This window comes from Urocitellus parryii, chromosome 15, assembly GCF_045843805.1.
Source record: "Urocitellus parryii isolate mUroPar1 chromosome 15, mUroPar1.hap1, whole genome shotgun sequence".
Lineage (NCBI taxonomy): Eukaryota > Metazoa > Chordata > Mammalia > Rodentia > Sciuridae > Urocitellus > Urocitellus parryii.
Genome location: NC_135545.1, coordinates 18,948,228 through 18,965,583, shown reverse-complemented (window position 1 = coordinate 18,965,583; position 17,356 = coordinate 18,948,228). Strand labels below are relative to the sequence as shown.

Here is a 17,356-nt window from a genome sequence, read left to right as displayed (position 1 = left end):
TTTCAACTGGTTTAGTGACCCATTCGGTTTATGGCCAGTTATCACCTTGCAACTTACTGTGCTGTCCTTCGTGTTCCCAAAATTTAAACAGAGCTCTGGTTTAAGTTGTAAAGCAATATGTATTATCAGACTGTCTGGCTACTTTAGGAGATACAGACCCATGATACTTGTAGAAGAAGTGAAACCTTTAACCTTATCAACTAATTAATGGCCCCAAAGTAGAATAATGAGGTGTGTGGAGACAGGGATTCAGTTATCTGGGTCATCTCTGATCTGGAAACAGAATCAGATTCCACTGAATAGGTAATAGATAACCAAGTAAGCAAGTTTCCTATCTGTAACATTAAATCTTACTATGATTGGTTAATTAAATCATGATAAATAACGTCCTGTGGCAGATGGAAGAGTTTAGATGAGACGTCCACAAGTTCAATTGAACTACACCTGAATGTCTCTTCATTCCTCTGACTTAAAAAATGTTTACGGTGATTTTTTTTTTTTTGGGGGGGGAGAGTTCTTTTGCCGGAAAAAAAACATACTGAGGCTTTTAAAAATTGTCCAGGTTTTTCTATCAGATTCTGCTTCTTATACCTTGTCTCCTAATTCTTCTGTTAACATTCCTTTCTGCCTGTAATGCTCTGCCTTTTCCAGTTACTTCCCTGGAGTGGAGAATGCTAGCAATAGCTGTGCCATGCTGCTGTAACAAACAGTGACTTGCTTACCCAAGGTAGCTTATCATTGATCAGCTGGGAGTTCAGCTCATCACCATCATTCTAAGAAAGTCTGACAGAGTGACACTGTCAATTTCCAAACCAGATAGAAAGGAGTACACCAATTAAAAAAAAAAAAAAAAGCTCCAGTATGGGGGTGATGCCCCTCACTTCCACATACAGTTCATTAGCCCATACCAGTCACAGGTCACACCCTCAAAATACAAGAGGAACAGAAAGTTCAACTCGGCACGTACAGAAAGAGAAACAAAGGAAAACAGCCGGTGTATACCAGAAATGATCCCTGGAACTTCAGACAAAGACATATTTACTTTCTTTCATTTGTGGGTTTCCCAACACCCAAATTCAGGTGTATTTGTATCCCGAGATTCAGTAAGTTAAATTATTGACCTATGTAAACAATGACTGTAAATTTTATTATTTTGTGTATTTGGGGTCTTCTCCCTATGTACTCACTTGACAGCCCATCCTGCTCATAAAGGCCTCTAAATATATCAGGAAGTATTCAAAAGACATCTCAACAAACAAGTCCAGTCCATTGCTGTGAGCAGAACCTTCAGTTGACTCCCCTCCCTGTGTCTGTGACCCAAGAATTCAGCCTGTGTAACTCCTAATCCACCAAAACCGCCCAGTACCCTTGGTGAAGTTGGGTGGAATGCTTCTCTCTTGTTATCATGTGAGCAGGGGACCCCAACAACACTGTTTACACCATGGTTTTTCTTGAAACAGATCCAAATGACAAACGCTATCATGCCCTCAGAAAGCTAAGGTTGTGTTACCAGGTCAGAGATTATCAATTCCGATCCTACAACCCTGGAACATTCTCTGAAGCAAATAGATTTCCCCGGGCTTGTCCCTCAGCAGGCACACCTGAATTAAAGTCTCAGACCTAGCCAGGACCTCTATATTTTAGCCAAGAACATCTCAATAAGTACAGCCCAACCAGAAGAAACAACACAAATCCACGGTCACAGGGGTGAAAAGAATGTCAATGCCCAGGGTTGAATGCGAATTAAGGGGAGGGTGGGGTGATAAAGTTAGCCCACAGTAGATCTAGGCCACGTGGGAAGGCTCCGAAGTGTATAGGCATCGACTTCTAGACCTAGAGAGCTTCAGATAGAGGAGGGCAGGGGGCCGGAGAACAGGACAACGCCGGCGGAACCCGCCGCGGTTCCGGAGGCAGCAGAGAACCAGGCGGATACCTTCTTTGCGCTCGGATAACCTGGTTGGCCCTTGCGGCCCTGGGCGGCAGAGGGCGGGGCCTGGCCGTTGCCCCGCCCCTTCGCCCGCCACTCGGGTCACCTGACCTGCCCGCGGCTCACGTGATCTGGCTTCAGCGCCGCCATCTTGGAGCTCCGGATGAGGAGGGGGAAAGTGGGGGAAAAGAGGGAAAAGAGCCGGGAGAGAGGTGGGCGAGGACGCGGGCAAGGGCACGGCAGGGCCCTGGCCGGCCAAAAGAGGCTCGCGGAAGCAGCAGCCGCCGCCCGACCGCAGGTACGGCGCCCCGGGGCCGCCCCTCCGCTCGCTGTTAGCACCGCCGCTGGCCATGTGCATCCTCCCCTCAGGCCTCTACCGGCGTCCGCTTCCTCCTCAGCCGGCTGACACCCTCCCGGTGCTTGCCACATGGCTCAAGTTCCATGTCCCCTTTCTGTCCTCTGTGCCGTCCACAGGAAGGCCTGCGGAGACCCCGGCCTTGCTCTGCAGCTGGGGGTGGGGGAACCTGCCGCTGCCCGCATACTGTCTCCAGCTTGGCGCCCCCAGGCAGGCCTATCTGAGGCGTTGCTTCCTTCCCTGTGCAAATGTAATATCGCCTAAGCCAGCCAGGATGGAGCTAACTACTGTTCTTGCCGCATCTCTTGATTACTTTTCTCAGCCCCAATCGCCTCAGCCCTTTGGGCACTGCATGGTGTAATAACAGCCTAGTACAGAAACAGCAGTTCTGGCCTTTCGCACTTATCATCTCCAGATCATTGGGGAAAGTGTCCACCTTTTTAAGACCTGGGGGCTTCGGAGTGCATGGTTTGTGTGGAAGGCCTGGACGATTAATTGGGCAGAGTGGACCCTCCCAACCCGAAGGCTGTCTTTTTAGTTCCTGCTGTGCGCTGTAAATTCGCTATTCATCTACAATGCTCTTATCAGGCAATTACCAGATTTATCACCTCCTTGAGTTTGTACTTTCTTAAGTACTCCACTCTGACTCAGTGAATGGGTTGTGTTTGATTAAAGGAGAAAGTCTGGCCCTTCATTTTTTTATCATAGTAACTCGTTAAAAATTAACTTCAGAGGAGGCCTGAAAACATGTTTTCTCCCCAGCAGTGAACTATTTTATTTAAGTATAATCAATAAATTAGTCGCTTTTTAGATGAAACCCAAAATCATTCTTTGACCCTTAGGTTCATACCAGCTAGCATAAGAAACAATAGCAAAGAAATGTAGGACCAGGGCAGGAAATGACATTAGAAAGACCTATATAGGTCAAGCCGTTGTGTCATATCTTTTCATGCTGCCATTCTGCCCTCTGTGCTTGTAAAATTTGCGTACTCATCCTTTAGATTGTATTTTTTGGTTAAGGTTAAAATAGCAATATGAAACTTATTATCCCATATTGATGTCAGTAAGACCAGCAGTGTGTTGAAGTCAATTACATACAGTCTGAGGTAAAAGGAAATATATAATTAATTGGGAGAAGTTTCCAGAGCTATTTTTTTTCAAACTTCTGAAAAATCCTCAAGTCTACTTGTTGAATTATGTAAATTTGCATCACATAATCAGATTGCATGAATATTATTCTAAATTTCTTTTTTGACATGGAGTATTGGAAAATTTTTCACTGCCCAAATTAATCATTACTTTGTTTCACCAAAAAAGAGAAATGTTTGATACTGTATACTTTCATTCTTGGCCACAGCTGGATTTTGAAGATTGATCCAAGGGACTGTATTAATTTCAGAAATTGATTTGAAAGACACTGGCTCTGCCACTTAACAACCATGTAACCTTGGGTAAGTCACTTAAACCTCACTGAGTTTCCATATTTATAAAATTGTATAACACCACCTAGCTTGTCCCAAAGAGTTAGGAGGATCAAATACATTAACATGTTTGCAGCCTAACTGTGAGCGGCTGTTACTCTTCAGTATGAATAACTTTATGCATTTATGTTCTCACTGAAAGTTGAGAGGAAACTTGTATTAGGGAAAGCATAGTTTTAGAATAAGATTGTCTTGCCTGGATTCCAGATCTTTCTTTCTTTTTCTTTCTTTCTTTCTTTGTTTTTGGGGAGAGAAGGAGTGGTACCAGGGATTGAATCCAGATGTACTTAACCACTGAGCCACATCCCCAGCTCTTTTTTAAAATACATATGCTTTTTATTTTGAGACACGGGTCTCGTTAAGTTGCTAAGACTGGCTTTGAACTTGCAATCCTCCTGCCTCAGCCTCCCTTGCTGTTGGAATTACAGGCATGTACTGCCATACTCAGCTGTATTCCAGTTCTTCCAGTTCTTAAACCGTTTGTTACTTTATATCTGTGAGCCTCAGATGTATTACTTTACATCTTTGAAGTTCTTCATCTGCAAAAAAAAAAAAAAAGGCTAATATTACCAGGAATTACATGAGTATCACAGAAAAATCTACATAGGCACTACTCCCTGAACTTGTACCTTAAGGACAAGAATTTCCTCTTAATCATTTTTATAATAGTCTGCAGCGCTATGCTTGGCACAATATAGGTACTCAACAAATCATAGTAAATCTGAATGTTGGTTAATATTAGTTAGACCTTATGTCTTAATTGCAGCTGCCAAATTAGAATATTCTCTCAGGCTAACTGCCAGCTAAGAATTCTAGACTATGAAATTCATGTACTTGTGATATTTATACTCAGTTTTTTTTCAAAGTGGCAATTAATAATTACATTGTGTTAAGGAGATTTTAAGTCATATAAATTATAGCTGACATTAGTAAGGTAAACCTATAAAGTTTAAGCAGTTTCCCAGTAACTCTTTATAAGCAGTTTATAGTTCAGGGACCGGAAAGTCTCTCCAGTTCCACCCTCTTTGTTTTATATCTGAATAATCTAAAACCCACAGAGATAGTGTCTTGCCTAAGGGCACTATAGAGAAGGGACACATGAGTTTTTGTCCCCTATTTCCTTTTGTCTGGAGCAAAACAAATGTTTTATATTTTTAAATTATGAGACTCTGAAAAAAAATGGGGAATTGGCTTTTATTTCTGTTGCACAATGTTTTCTCTAGTTGGAAAAGAACAAATTCTGAGTGTGAAAGAGAAGACTCTATATCATATTGTACTGTTTTTATATATACACAGAAAATTACAGCCTTTTCTCCAGGCCCACATGAATTGTTCAACTTGATTTGACTTGTGATAACTGTACTACTATAACTAAAAGGAACTAATTAGAAACACAAATAAACCAAACAGCAAATTATAAGGAAATAATTTAGCTCTTAACTTTTCTTGGGTAAGACATTAATTCTAAGCTTCTGCCTGAGAATTACTGTTGTCAAAGAAAGATTTAAGAGACTCCTCGGAAAAGGTTATAGAACTTTTCTGGTGTGGGATGCAATTTTTGTTTATTTGTAACAGTTTGATATATTTGATCTAATGTCATTTCTAATGATTTCAAACAAGCAATGGGTTTTGCTTATGCCTCTGGTATTCTGTCCTCAGAGTGAACCTTCCTATCCAGCCATTTTGATCTTTTTGCTAACCCTTAGATAGCATGCTTATTCTCACTTCTAAAAATATAATAATGTTATGGCTGCCTTTCTTGTCAATCTTATCCTTGTATCAGAAGTATTCCAAGGAAGAAAATGGCAAATTCAAATTAGATTAATGCAAGAAGGGTATATTTACAAAGATACTATTAATAAATGTGTTGGAATTATGTAGGCAGAGCACAGGGATAGAACAGTTATTGGGAGCCTAGCTGCATCAGGAGAAGGGAGAGACCCCCGAACCAGAAGCAGAATCTTATAGAGCAGCCTATCTGGAGAGAAGTGGCTATTTTGAGGAACACAGTCCGACAGGGCAACTTAGAGGCAGGGATCTAGGACAGTGAATATCCTGTTCTCATTCTTCTGTATCCCTTAGGTCTGTAAGACTCTCCATTGGCAGAATTCAACCAGAAACTAGAGGTCAGGGAAGACTAATGATTGAATCTCTCCTGGGCGAAATGCAGATTGGAGAGGGGGATACAGGGCAAATGGATGATGTCTTGCACAGTGTCCATCCTTTGGGATCCAGTGTACCTCTTACCTCTTCAAAAAGCCTTTTGCATACCTTCCTAGCCCAGGGGAGCTCTTCTGTCTCTCTTAGGATTTAGCTGTTAACTGTTGCCCTCTGTCAGTTTTACTGACATCATTCAAAAGCTGTTACTTAATTCTTTTTAACTTTTCAGTGTCTTATGCACTCAGTTTGGTTTAAAACTGTGAGTACTATGAATTTCAAATGTTTCCATTTTTCCTGCTACTTTGTGTTGGGCTTTGCACATAACTTTTTTTTTAATAACTTTATATTATGAAAAATGGAGATATTCACCCAAGTGGAAAGAATAGTATATTGAACTTCTGGGCACTCATCACACAACTTCACTCACAGATGTTGTCATTTTTATTTTGTCCCCACCTTCCCCACCCCTCCACTATCCAGGTAATTTTTTTATGTTGTGTTTAGTCCATCTCTTAGAGTTCACGGATAGTATTCAGGTGATCCATATTATAGTCATTGTTTTCACTGGGATTATACATATACTCCTTATTTTCATCTCTTTTATTCCAATAAATTTTACTTTGTTTGATGTGTTCTATATATAGATGGGTAGATATAGATGTGATTGCATGAGTGGTCTAAGTAAAATTTTTGTCAAAATTTGGAGGGTCAGCTTTAAGGTAATGTCCCCTCTGTATATACTTTATTATGAGCTGTTTTGCCTTTTTTTTTTTTTAACAACTTTTGTCTTGATGAGTTTTGACTTGTGTATTAATTTTGCATGTGGACCCAAACTGGTTTCTCAGGTGTTTCCTGATGTATTTTATGTTGTCATATCTGTTTTATAGCTGCCATTACTGTACTTTTCCCCAAATGTATGCAGCATCTAAAATGAGATACTTACATAAATGTTCAGGGAAAATTGGAGCATCTGCTGCAAATTTCCATTAGCTCCTAATGCCTGAGCAGACATAGCTTTAAAAATGTAAGTGTTTTGTCAGATTCTTTTGTATTAGACTTGAGATTAGATGAACTCCTCCTCCTCTTTATTTTCCTTTTTTTTTTTTTTCCCAAGGATCACACTGAAATATCCATGGGGAACAATTTGCATTGCTCTGTATCCTTCCTATTATGTCATTAAGTAGAAGTGTAGTAACTGAGTCACCTTTGTAACTGTGGGTGTGCCAAGTCTATTGAGCAAACATTCACTTTTAACCTCCGATTATCAATCAGCCTCTGTGGATGTTACATTTCAAGGGAGGAGACCTTTGGTCTACAGTGGTGAGCCATATCTTGTCCAAGATACTGAATGTTTGGGGATTCCTATTATTAAACATACTGTGTAACTGCATGAAACCATTGAACTGAAAAAAATATAGCCTTAAGTTAATGGTCCAAAAAATAAATCAGTGGTCACATGAAGAGCCAAAATTCCCCTTGGCCTAAAAATGTGCATTTCTAAGGCAGTAAAGTGATTTAGGAAGTGGCAAAGGGTTTTTCCAAAGAAACTATTTTTCCCCCATTGGTCTCCTCTTCAGTGACTTAAGGTTGAGTAGAAATCTAAAAAGACTTGTTTTTTCTACCTGAGAAAGATAAAAAGAAACTTATTCTTTTGAGAGGTGGTTTGGGGAGAGAGTAGCTGAAGGCCCATTGGCCTTTGGGAAGGGGATCACTGTCAGTGTTACCCTTGGTGAAATGCACTCCCTGCTGTGAGGCAGATTAGAAGCAATCCCTGAAAAGAAGAAAGCTGATTTCATAGGGCAGAGTATTAGCAAGGAAAGAAGAAGGAATACTAAAGAAGCCAAGAGTAAAATGTTTGCATTTTTGCCTGATGTGGACCTAGATATAGAAAACTGGTATGCCAGAAAGAACAGAAAATAAGAGGGAAAGCTGCAATTGCTGCTAAAGTGGATATGGGCAAACTAGTACTGAAGCTGGTTAGAGGTCTAGAAGGATGGGTTAGGTATGATCCTGGCAAGGGGCTGAAAGACCTTTATATGTTGATTCAGCCATGTGGGGAAGAAGAGCCATGATTCACTACCTAAAATAAGAACTCAAAGTCTGTACTAAAGTTTAAGAATAGCATGGTCTTTGGTCTATAGCTAGTGCCACTAAAAATTTTGCTGGCATTTGTTGTATGTTGTGAGTAAGATTCCAGAATGCACCTAAATGTGGAAAAACAAAACTTGTTGCTGGAAAAAAGCCTAAACTTAAAAATGTGATCCAAGTCAACAAATTAGTCTCACTTTAAGCCAAAGGAAATGTTTGAAATGAAAGTGCTGCCAGGAAATATAAAGAGTATTTGAGTCTTAGGCAGAAAAATTTATGAGCATCTTATGTTTAGAGGCTTCCAAGGTCATAGTGCATTATTAAGACCTACAGATAAGCTCTTTGAAGGACTCTGTTCATTTCTGGACCTGAAGCACAACTGGAATATCAACTTTTTCCTTCTCTGATGGCCCTTTCCCTTTCAGGAAAAAGAACATGCATGTGGGTATGAGTAATAGTTGGCCACTAATATAACCTCTAGAAAAAAAACCACAGCATAGTTTGTGGTTTATCTTCAGGATGCTAAATCAAAGGAAGTAAAAGAAGGAACTGGGTTATTGCTTTTATTTAGTTTCATTTGCATAGTACTTCTCAAAATTCACTGTGTCTTTTATTACATGATGCTTTTTTTTAATAATTTCAAAGATTTAGGAGGGGAAAAATTATGATTTTAGTAAAAAAGTCTATAGCTACATTTTGATTTAAGAAATAGTTTCTCAGGAAACATATGACTTAAAAGAGTGACATTTCATAGTAACTTGAGGTGGTTCCACAGGTTCTGAGAATGGCTGTGTTATTTTTGTTTTTGGCATTGTACATAAAGGGACAGAGAACTGATTGGGTCCAACTTGATGTCGAAGGCAAACATGATGAAGAAAAAAGGAAATAAAGGTTATTAAAGTTATTTCCAGAGAAATATGTAAAGGATGGCAAGATCTTCATCATCAAGTTTGGTGAGAGGTTACATTCCAAAGTGGAATTCTAAGCATTTCAACTCTTGTGTTAGAGACAGCTAGTTACATTGATGTGGAACTCCCAGCTTAGAAAATATTTAGATTACCTTAGACACCAAAATTGGCATGTATCTCCTGAATTACATACCTGTAATTATCCTGTACCTGGTATTTCTTACTCTTGTATGTTATCCTTCTAGATATGGAAGACAGAAGCAGTATTGCCATGTTGGTGCCAGATACAGGGGAACAAGAAACTATATTGACGGCTGAAGGTATCATCACTCCTTCATTAGAAATCGATGAGCAAAGAAAAGCTAAAGCAGATCCATTAATTCATGTTATACAGAAGTTAAGCAAGATAGTGGAGCATGAAAAGTCACAAAAATGTCTTCTGATTGGGAAAAAACGCTCACGTTCAAATACTACAGCACGCTGTCTTGAAACCCAAGAACTTTGTGAGATTCCAGCAAAAGTAACCCAGTCACCTGCTGCTGACATTAGAAAGGCTGAGATGTCACAAGCAAATTTCACACCTGACTCTCTTGCCCAGAATGATGGGAAGGCAATGTCTTACCAGTGTAGCCTTTGTAAGTTTCTGTCATCCTCTTTTTCTGTGTTAAAAGACCATATCAAGCAGCATGGTCAGCAGAATGAAGTGATATTAATGTGCTCAGAGTGCCATATTACATCTAAAAGCCAAGAGGAGCTTGAAGCTCACGTGGTAAATGACCATGAAAATGAAGCCAATAGTCACATCCAGTCTAAAGCCCAACAGTGCATAAGCCCCTCCAACTCCTCATGTCCAAGAACCACTGAAAGAAATAATGAAACCATTCCTGACATCCCAATAAATGTGGATAGTTCGCAAACTCATACTGTACAAACTTCATCCGTGACTGAAATGGGTAGGAGGAAATGGTATGCATATGAACAATATGGCATGTATCGATGCTTGTTTTGTAGTTATACTTGTGGCCAGCAGAGAATGTTGAAAACACATGCTTGGAAACATGCAGGGGAAGTTGACTGTTCCTATCCAATCTTTGAAAATGAAAATGAGCCTCTCGGCTTGCTGGATTCTTCAGTATCTGCTGCACCAGGTGGGGTTGATGCAGTAGTCATTGCTATTGGAGACAGTGAACTGAGTATCCACAATGGACCATCGGTACAAGTGCAAATTTGCAGCACAGAACCGTTGTCATCATCTTCATCTCCTTTGGAACATAGTGCAGAAGGGGGCGTAGACCTGAGTCAGTCAGTTACCCTTGACCCTAATGAGGAAGAAATGCTAGAGGTGATCTCTGATTCAGAGGAGAATCTGATTGCTGATAGCCTACTTTCGTCGGCACAGAAAATCATCAGCAGTAGCCCAAATAAGAAAGGTCATGTTAATGTGATAGTGGAGCGTTTACCAAGTGCAGAAGAAACACTTTCACAGAAACATTTCCTCATGAATACTGAAATTGAAGAAGGGAAAAACTTGAACCCAACAGAAACCCAGACTGGCTGTGGAGAAACTGATGACATTTATCATGCTGACAAATGTACTGTTGACATTGGGGGGTTGATCATAGGCTGGAGCAATCCAGAAAAGAAAGACAATGAGTTAATAAGTAAAGGCTTAACTACTGATGAAAATGCCCCACCTGGCCGAAGAAGGACAAATTCTGAGTCCCTTAGACTACATTCATTAGCTGCAGAAGCCCTTGTCACAATGCCTATACGAGCTGTAGAACTAACAAGAGCCAATCTTGGACATTATGGGGATATAAATCTCTTAGATCCAGATACTGGACAAAAGCAAGTAGATAATCCATTGGCAGCATATTCAAAAATGATGTCACCACTTAAAAACTCTTCAGATGGCTTATCTAGTTTTAACCAAAGCAACTCTACCTTGGTAGCACTTCCAGAGGGTAGACAGGAATTGTCAGATGGACAAGTTAAGACAGGCATCAGCATGTCCCTACTTACTGTAATTGAAAAATTGAGAGAAAGGACAGATCAAAATGCTTCAGATGATGACATTTTGAAAGAGTTGCAGGACAATGCCCAGTGCCAACCCAACAGTGATACAAGTTTGTTGGGAACCAATGTGGTAGAATATATCCCTAATGCTGAACGGCCTTACCGTTGTCGCCTATGTCACTATACAAGTGGTAACAAGGGTTACATCAAGCAGCATCTACGAGTTCATCGACAGAGACAGCCATATCAGTGTCCTATTTGTGAGCACATAGCTGACAACAGCAAAGATTTGGAGAGCCACATGATCAACCACTGTAAAACAAGAATATACCAATGTAAACAATGTGAAGAATCCTTTCATTATAAGGTAAGCCTTGGTTAGTGAAATCTTTCAGAGGATTTTAGAATTTTAGAGTGAGGAAGGAACTTTCTTAATTTAGTCCAGCCACCTCATCTTATAGAAAAGGAAAATGAGTTCTAGAAAAGTTTAATAATTTGCCCCGGAGATCCCAGCTAAATATTATTAAAGTTGGGTCTGAAATCCAGGCCTTTATAGTTTCCACTCCAGAATTCATTCCCCATTTTACTACCTGCTTAGTATTTATATTTACTACTTCATTGTTTTAATGTGCATATCTTTTTAAAGTGTTGATTTTCATTTGCAAGGGAATGTATATACAGTGGATTGACATTACGTACACATTTGACTTACTTAACCCCAGAAAAATGTGTATTTCTCATCTTACATGGCCCCCAAATGCAAGTCAGTCATATTAGCTGCTATACAATGAACAATGATTTATATCATTGCAAAAGGGAAAATGGACTGTATTAGACTTATTAAAAGAGAGTCTGGTAGAAATAAAGTCACATACTCTATGTTTAATGGGCAGTTTAAGGAACTTTCAAGGGTTATTTATACTGCCTGATTTTCATCTTATTGTTGACCTTAAATGAAACAGCTAGTATGAAATGCTCCTCATTCTTTTGTAAAGAAAACGTGCATCCATTGAATCAATCATTGGTTTAGAACTTCTTCAATCTCTGAAAATTTGGTAAAAATTAAAAATATATCTTAATTGGCTAACTGAAGGTATACTTTTCCTGTCAGATCACCCAGAGTTGGTGGTTAAAAGAAAGGTAATCAAAAATAAAAATGTTGAGAGATCCAGCTGCTTGAATTACCCTTATGAAATTTCAAGGAGAATATCCAAGTAGACTATAAAGGCAAGTTCTGGAAGTTTTTTTGTTTTGCTTTGTTTTTTGTTTTGTTTTGTTTTGTTTTTTGCTGCTGCTGTACTCTTGATTTGTGGAGTAGAAATAGAAAAGGATATCATTGGAGGAGCAGTTCTAATTAGGTCCTCTCATGCATCTGCTTGATGTTTAAAGACAGAAATTAGCATAAAGTTTAGTGGTTACTGATTGAATTAATTTTTGTAGAAGTGTTGCATTATCCTGAGCACTCTGCTCCTGCCAGCTCTGGGCCTACCAGTATATGTATATGTTATACATAAACACCTCTTAAGAAGTGGTAACTTCCTTTCAGAGAGTATAAAAAGAGGAGCTGCCTTTGTGATGAGATTGTGACCCTTCTGATGAATTTCTTTCTATAAATTGTGAAATGTGTCAATCAAATGGTCTTTTAGCAGATTTTATTTAAAAATATTGGTAATATGTTCTCAGTAGGAGGCCATGAAAGCAATTAGCTGCTTCTTCCACAGCCTCCTAGTAATTGGATGTGTATTTTTATTGAAAACTTACATATTAATTTCTCTCAACTTTTTAGAGTCAGCTGAGGAATCATGAGAGAGAACAGCACAGCCTTCCAGACACCTTGTCAATAGCAGCTTCTAATGAGCCAAGAATTTCCAGTGATACAACTGATGGAAAATGTGTTCAGGAAGGTATCTGTGCATTTTTTAAATACAGGCTGTAATGACTAGTATATGCAGTAAAAAATATCCTTACTTGTCACATAGGTTATTTTCAGGACTAAAGCATATATTATCCTCTATTTTTATACTGTGGATGTGAGTGATTGTTACCTTTGCTCCTAAGAAAATTTCATGCACTAAATGCAGTAAATTATTACTGGATCCTGGATAAGTAGGGCTAGATTAGTAAGGACTCAACTTAAACTGTGCAGGTAGATATTTCAATTAAAATTTATGCTCTCCAGTAAAAGTCAAGCTATAGCATAGACCCTCAGAAGGTGACATCAGCAAGCCAGAGAAACTGCAGCATAGAAAGAAGCCTCCCCCTCTCCCAGCACCAGTTGACTTACAGCAAACATAACTTTTGCAGATGGTAGGCCCCCACCTCAAACTTTTAACTGAGGCTTCCTGCTGTGATCTTATTCTTCTCTAAGTATACTGCCAGATTTCATCTGCATTATTTAAAAACACACACAAACGTTATGTACTAGTTAGGTACCAGTCAGCCAAGTTTCTGGTAATAGGAATATTAGAATCAAAAGATTTAATTAGAGTTCCATGAAAAGGCGGATGCCACATCCGGAAAATTAGGGATAAAGTGTAATAAGCTATACTTCCTTGCATCCGCTCACTTAAATTGATATACTTTAAATGTCTCAAGTGTGGTACATAGTGTTTATGGGAAATAAAACATATTGGGGTGACTTTCCTTTTTAGATTTCCTAAGAATTAAAGTTAGAAACAACTGCAGAGTGAAATGTTTTACCATAATGTTTCATTAAATTATACCCCAGAAAGCATAACTGATTCTACAATGTTTCTGAAAGAACTGATTTTGACACCACTGTAGTACCAAAATTCTCTTGTCAAACAGATGTCATCCCTGTAAAACTCTCCAAAACAAAAGGAGTTTATGACATGGCATCTGTTTCTGCAATAGATGGCTGAGCTAAAACAGTTTTGTTTCCTTTTTATAAAATAGCCCTAAATGCCTCCTTTTATTTTAATTCATTATGTTTCCATATCGCCTATAAAGGAGACATTAAAACATTTAGAAATGATTGGACCATAAATCCCTAATGAAGAAATGACTCAGTAGCGTCACCTGCAGTTAAATACCAGTGCTAGAATACATATTCCAGCAACAAAAATTTAAATCTGAATGGGTACATAGATTAAAGTCACTATTTTAATAAAAAAGATAAAACATTGGTTCAAAATTAAAATAACCGTAAGTTTACAGTATTAGCATCTGCCCACCATATTCCATCTCACAATTTCTTTTCTTTGTGGGTTATACTTTTTCTTAGAGTTAAATGTATCAATTTTTAATTGCTTACCATTCTTTCCTACCCCTGCAAACTTCCTTGCCTATTCTTTGTCATAGTAGTATAAAACAGTGCAGGTTGCCAATAGCTTCCTGCATACTTCCACCTGGATAGGTACTTTATTAATTCAATATTAGCTATTTTGAAATCTGGTTGACAGATGACAGAACAACTTTTCAAGTCATATTTTGTTAAAACTTCTTTAACCACTTAGTCAACTTATTAAACAAGAGAGGAGATGTATGTCTCCTTTGATCCCCAGTCTGCCCATTATTATACCACCGATACCTCTGGACATAACTTTCAACACATAGGTCCAGTGTAATTGTACTTCAGGCATTCCTTCATCCAGAAGGCATGGCATGCCCCTCTAGAGTAGTGCCAGGTGCTGGATATACAATGACGGGCATCTTTGCCCTTGAGGAATCCAGCCCAGTGAAGAAGTCAGAACTGGACTGATGGGTATATCTTCAAAATCCATCAGTGGCCCTGTGAAGCAAAGCACTTTGGCATGGTGTTTATTCTTGAAATTCAGTTAAATTGACCTTTCTCAGAAACCCACAATTTGCCAATCCTTAGGGATTCAGTGCAAACCAAACGGGTAGATCCTTACCCTCAAAGAATCTACAGCTCAGTAACAAGGCAGATACTACCCAGAGAAGCAAGTAAATGTACATACTTTGGTGAAGAAAAAATACATGACTTACTAAACCATGCATGAGATTCTAGTATTTCTGTTTTGTGATAAGAAAACTTGAGACCTCAAGAGGTGAAATAATTTACCTATAATCATACTGGTAGTAAGTGGCAGAGCAAGGACTAAGCCCAAGTTTTTGAACTTTAAATCCAATCTTCTTTTTCATTGGAAACATTTGCTTGAAGTAGCACAGGCTCTCATTCTGTGCTATATTAAGTTTTTCCATCTGTCAGTTTTATTAGTTGTCATTGATCTGTAATATTTTTCACACAAAACCATTATCCAATATTTCACACTTCATTTTTTCAGGTTTTTTTTAAACTATATTTGGAACAGTGCCATTTATAATCAAGTCCAAGTTTTTAACCTGCCAATTAAGAGCAATACTTAGATTATAATTATGATTAGTACATGTATTAATGTTATAGATTTATACCAGGAAATTAGGATATTTTGTCTGCCTGGCAGTATTTATTAGGCAAAGAAAATTTTAATTTTAAAGAGTTTAAATATAACAAGGATTTTTTTTGTTAAAATTTCAGTGCAAGTTTTCTTTTGTACCACTAAGTTTGCTCTTACACCCTGTTACTTGTGTTTTACCTAAGCTTTCTTCCTGCCAGGGGACACATAGCTCTTCCTGCTCTGCCTGATTCTTGAGCTTAAATGCTTGCTTTGTTCCTGAATATAAAGCATTCTGAGTAGGAATAGCCTGTGGATTTTATGCTGACAGTGAATAAATAAAGCATCAGATATCTTAAGGAAACAGTTTCATTTGATCAAGTTATTCAACTTGTATTTTCACACTTAATTACTCAGCCCTATTGTTGCAGAATGAGTTAGTAATATGGTCTGTTTCCATTGGATCCATATTTCCTGCATTTCAGAGAACTTGTGTATTTATAGTCTTTGTCCCTGTAAAGTGTCAGTTTATTAAATGTAATTATTCTACGTTAATAGAGCCCCTCAAAATATGCAGTTGCTTTTCTTCTTATGTTGAATTGATAGCTGACAGCTGTAACCTGTAAATGCACAGGGTGAGAAAACTTATATAGTCCTGGCTAGCCCCAAACTTTCATTCCTCTCCTGCCTTAGCCTCTCAAGTAGCTGGGATTATAGGCTTGCGCCACCACACCCAGCTTAGGCTTTTTATATTGAATTTACTATATATGACTTGTGGTTAAAGTTTGTAATATTGGATTATAATAAATTACAGCTGATTTTCAAACCAGTGTTTCCTTAGGATACTGTATCCAATGCTGATTAGACTTAACACCTTTCTGATCAAAGTGGATCTCTGATTAATATAACTGCTATACAGCCAGCAGGGCAGCTGGAAGCAAATTCAGTATACTTTAGAAATTTTTATAAGGTTTTGCAGAAACCAGCCCAGCCTTATCTATGTGTACAGATCAGATGATGATCAGTTTATATCTGCTGATAGTCTAGGTACAGCACAATCTATAAAGCCACTTCAAACTTGTTAAACAGTAAGAAAACCTTGATTAAAATGATAGTACTCTCTGGTGTATAAATATTCATTTACAACGGAATGAATGTAAATGCTGTCATTTGAATCTTATTAAAACCTATCTTTGAAACTCTGAAATACCTTGTCTAGGGAGTAAGTCTTCAACCCAGAAACAGTATAGATGTGATGTGTGCGATTATACAAGTACAACATATGTTGGTGTCAGAAACCACAGACGAATTCATAACTCTGACAAGCCATACAGGTAAGTGTGATGATCCTGGAATTTCAATATTTATATTAAAATTTTGTATAGTAAATAAGTAAAATAGAAATAATTAATCCTTAATATTTAAAAGTAAAATTCACTGCAAAAGAGTAATTTAACTGTCCTATATAATAATTTAATTTTATTACTTGATTTTTCATAAAAACTAATTACACCTTGTATTTAGAGAAAATATAAGCATTCTCAGTCAGGATTCTGATAAACAGAAATCATTATTTCTTAAATAAACTTTGCTTTTTGAGAATAAACTGTTGTTTGCATATAATAAACGCACAGGCGTGGGCTAGAAGTATAGCTCCGTGGTTGAGTGCTTGCCTAGCATGTACAAGGCTCTGGGTTCAATACTCAGTACTGCAAAATAAATATGTGAAGATACAGATGTTTTACAGAGTTTCTCCAAGTGTCCAAATGTGGTTTGTTTTACCTGAAGCTACAGTGTAACGTAAGATTCCTACATCAGAACTTAACCAAATTCTGTGACTGATAGTTCTAGGCCATAGTTTAACCACTCATCAAAACATTTTTTCAGGTTTCAACTCTTTTCCCAAGTTTAATAGATATGACACAAATGAGTGTGGAAAAGTTGCTCTGTTAATCTACTTGAAAACCTGACACACTATGCCATAAAATGTCATTATTTGGGCCTATAGCAAGGAGTTCTCTATATATATGGTGGGTTTTTTTTGTTGTTGTTGTTGTTTTTGG

The 17,356-nt window shown here is 38.2% G+C and overlaps 1 protein-coding gene across 2 annotated transcripts in view; it reads left to right on the top strand.

Annotated features, from left to right (window-relative positions):
- The first annotated feature begins 2,083 nt into the window (after positions 1 to 2,083).
- The window catches only part of Znf507 (zinc finger protein 507), a 35,437-nt gene continuing 20,164 nt past the window's right edge, over positions 2,084 to 17,356 (top strand). Inside the window, exons 1-5 of one of the 2 annotated variants that reach the window (XM_026391237.2) lie at positions 2,084 to 2,225; positions 3,640 to 3,733; positions 9,165 to 11,302; positions 12,722 to 12,839; positions 16,513 to 16,627. In XM_026391237.2, the coding sequence (XP_026247022.1) occupies positions 9,167 to 11,302; positions 12,722 to 12,839; positions 16,513 to 16,627 (2,369 nt within the window). In that variant the 5' untranslated portion in view covers positions 2,084 to 2,225; positions 3,640 to 3,733; positions 9,165 to 9,166. The remainder of the gene's footprint in view (positions 2,226 to 3,639; positions 3,734 to 9,164; positions 11,303 to 12,721; positions 12,840 to 16,512; positions 16,628 to 17,356) is intronic. The other variant, XM_026391238.2, reaches the window with a different exon arrangement.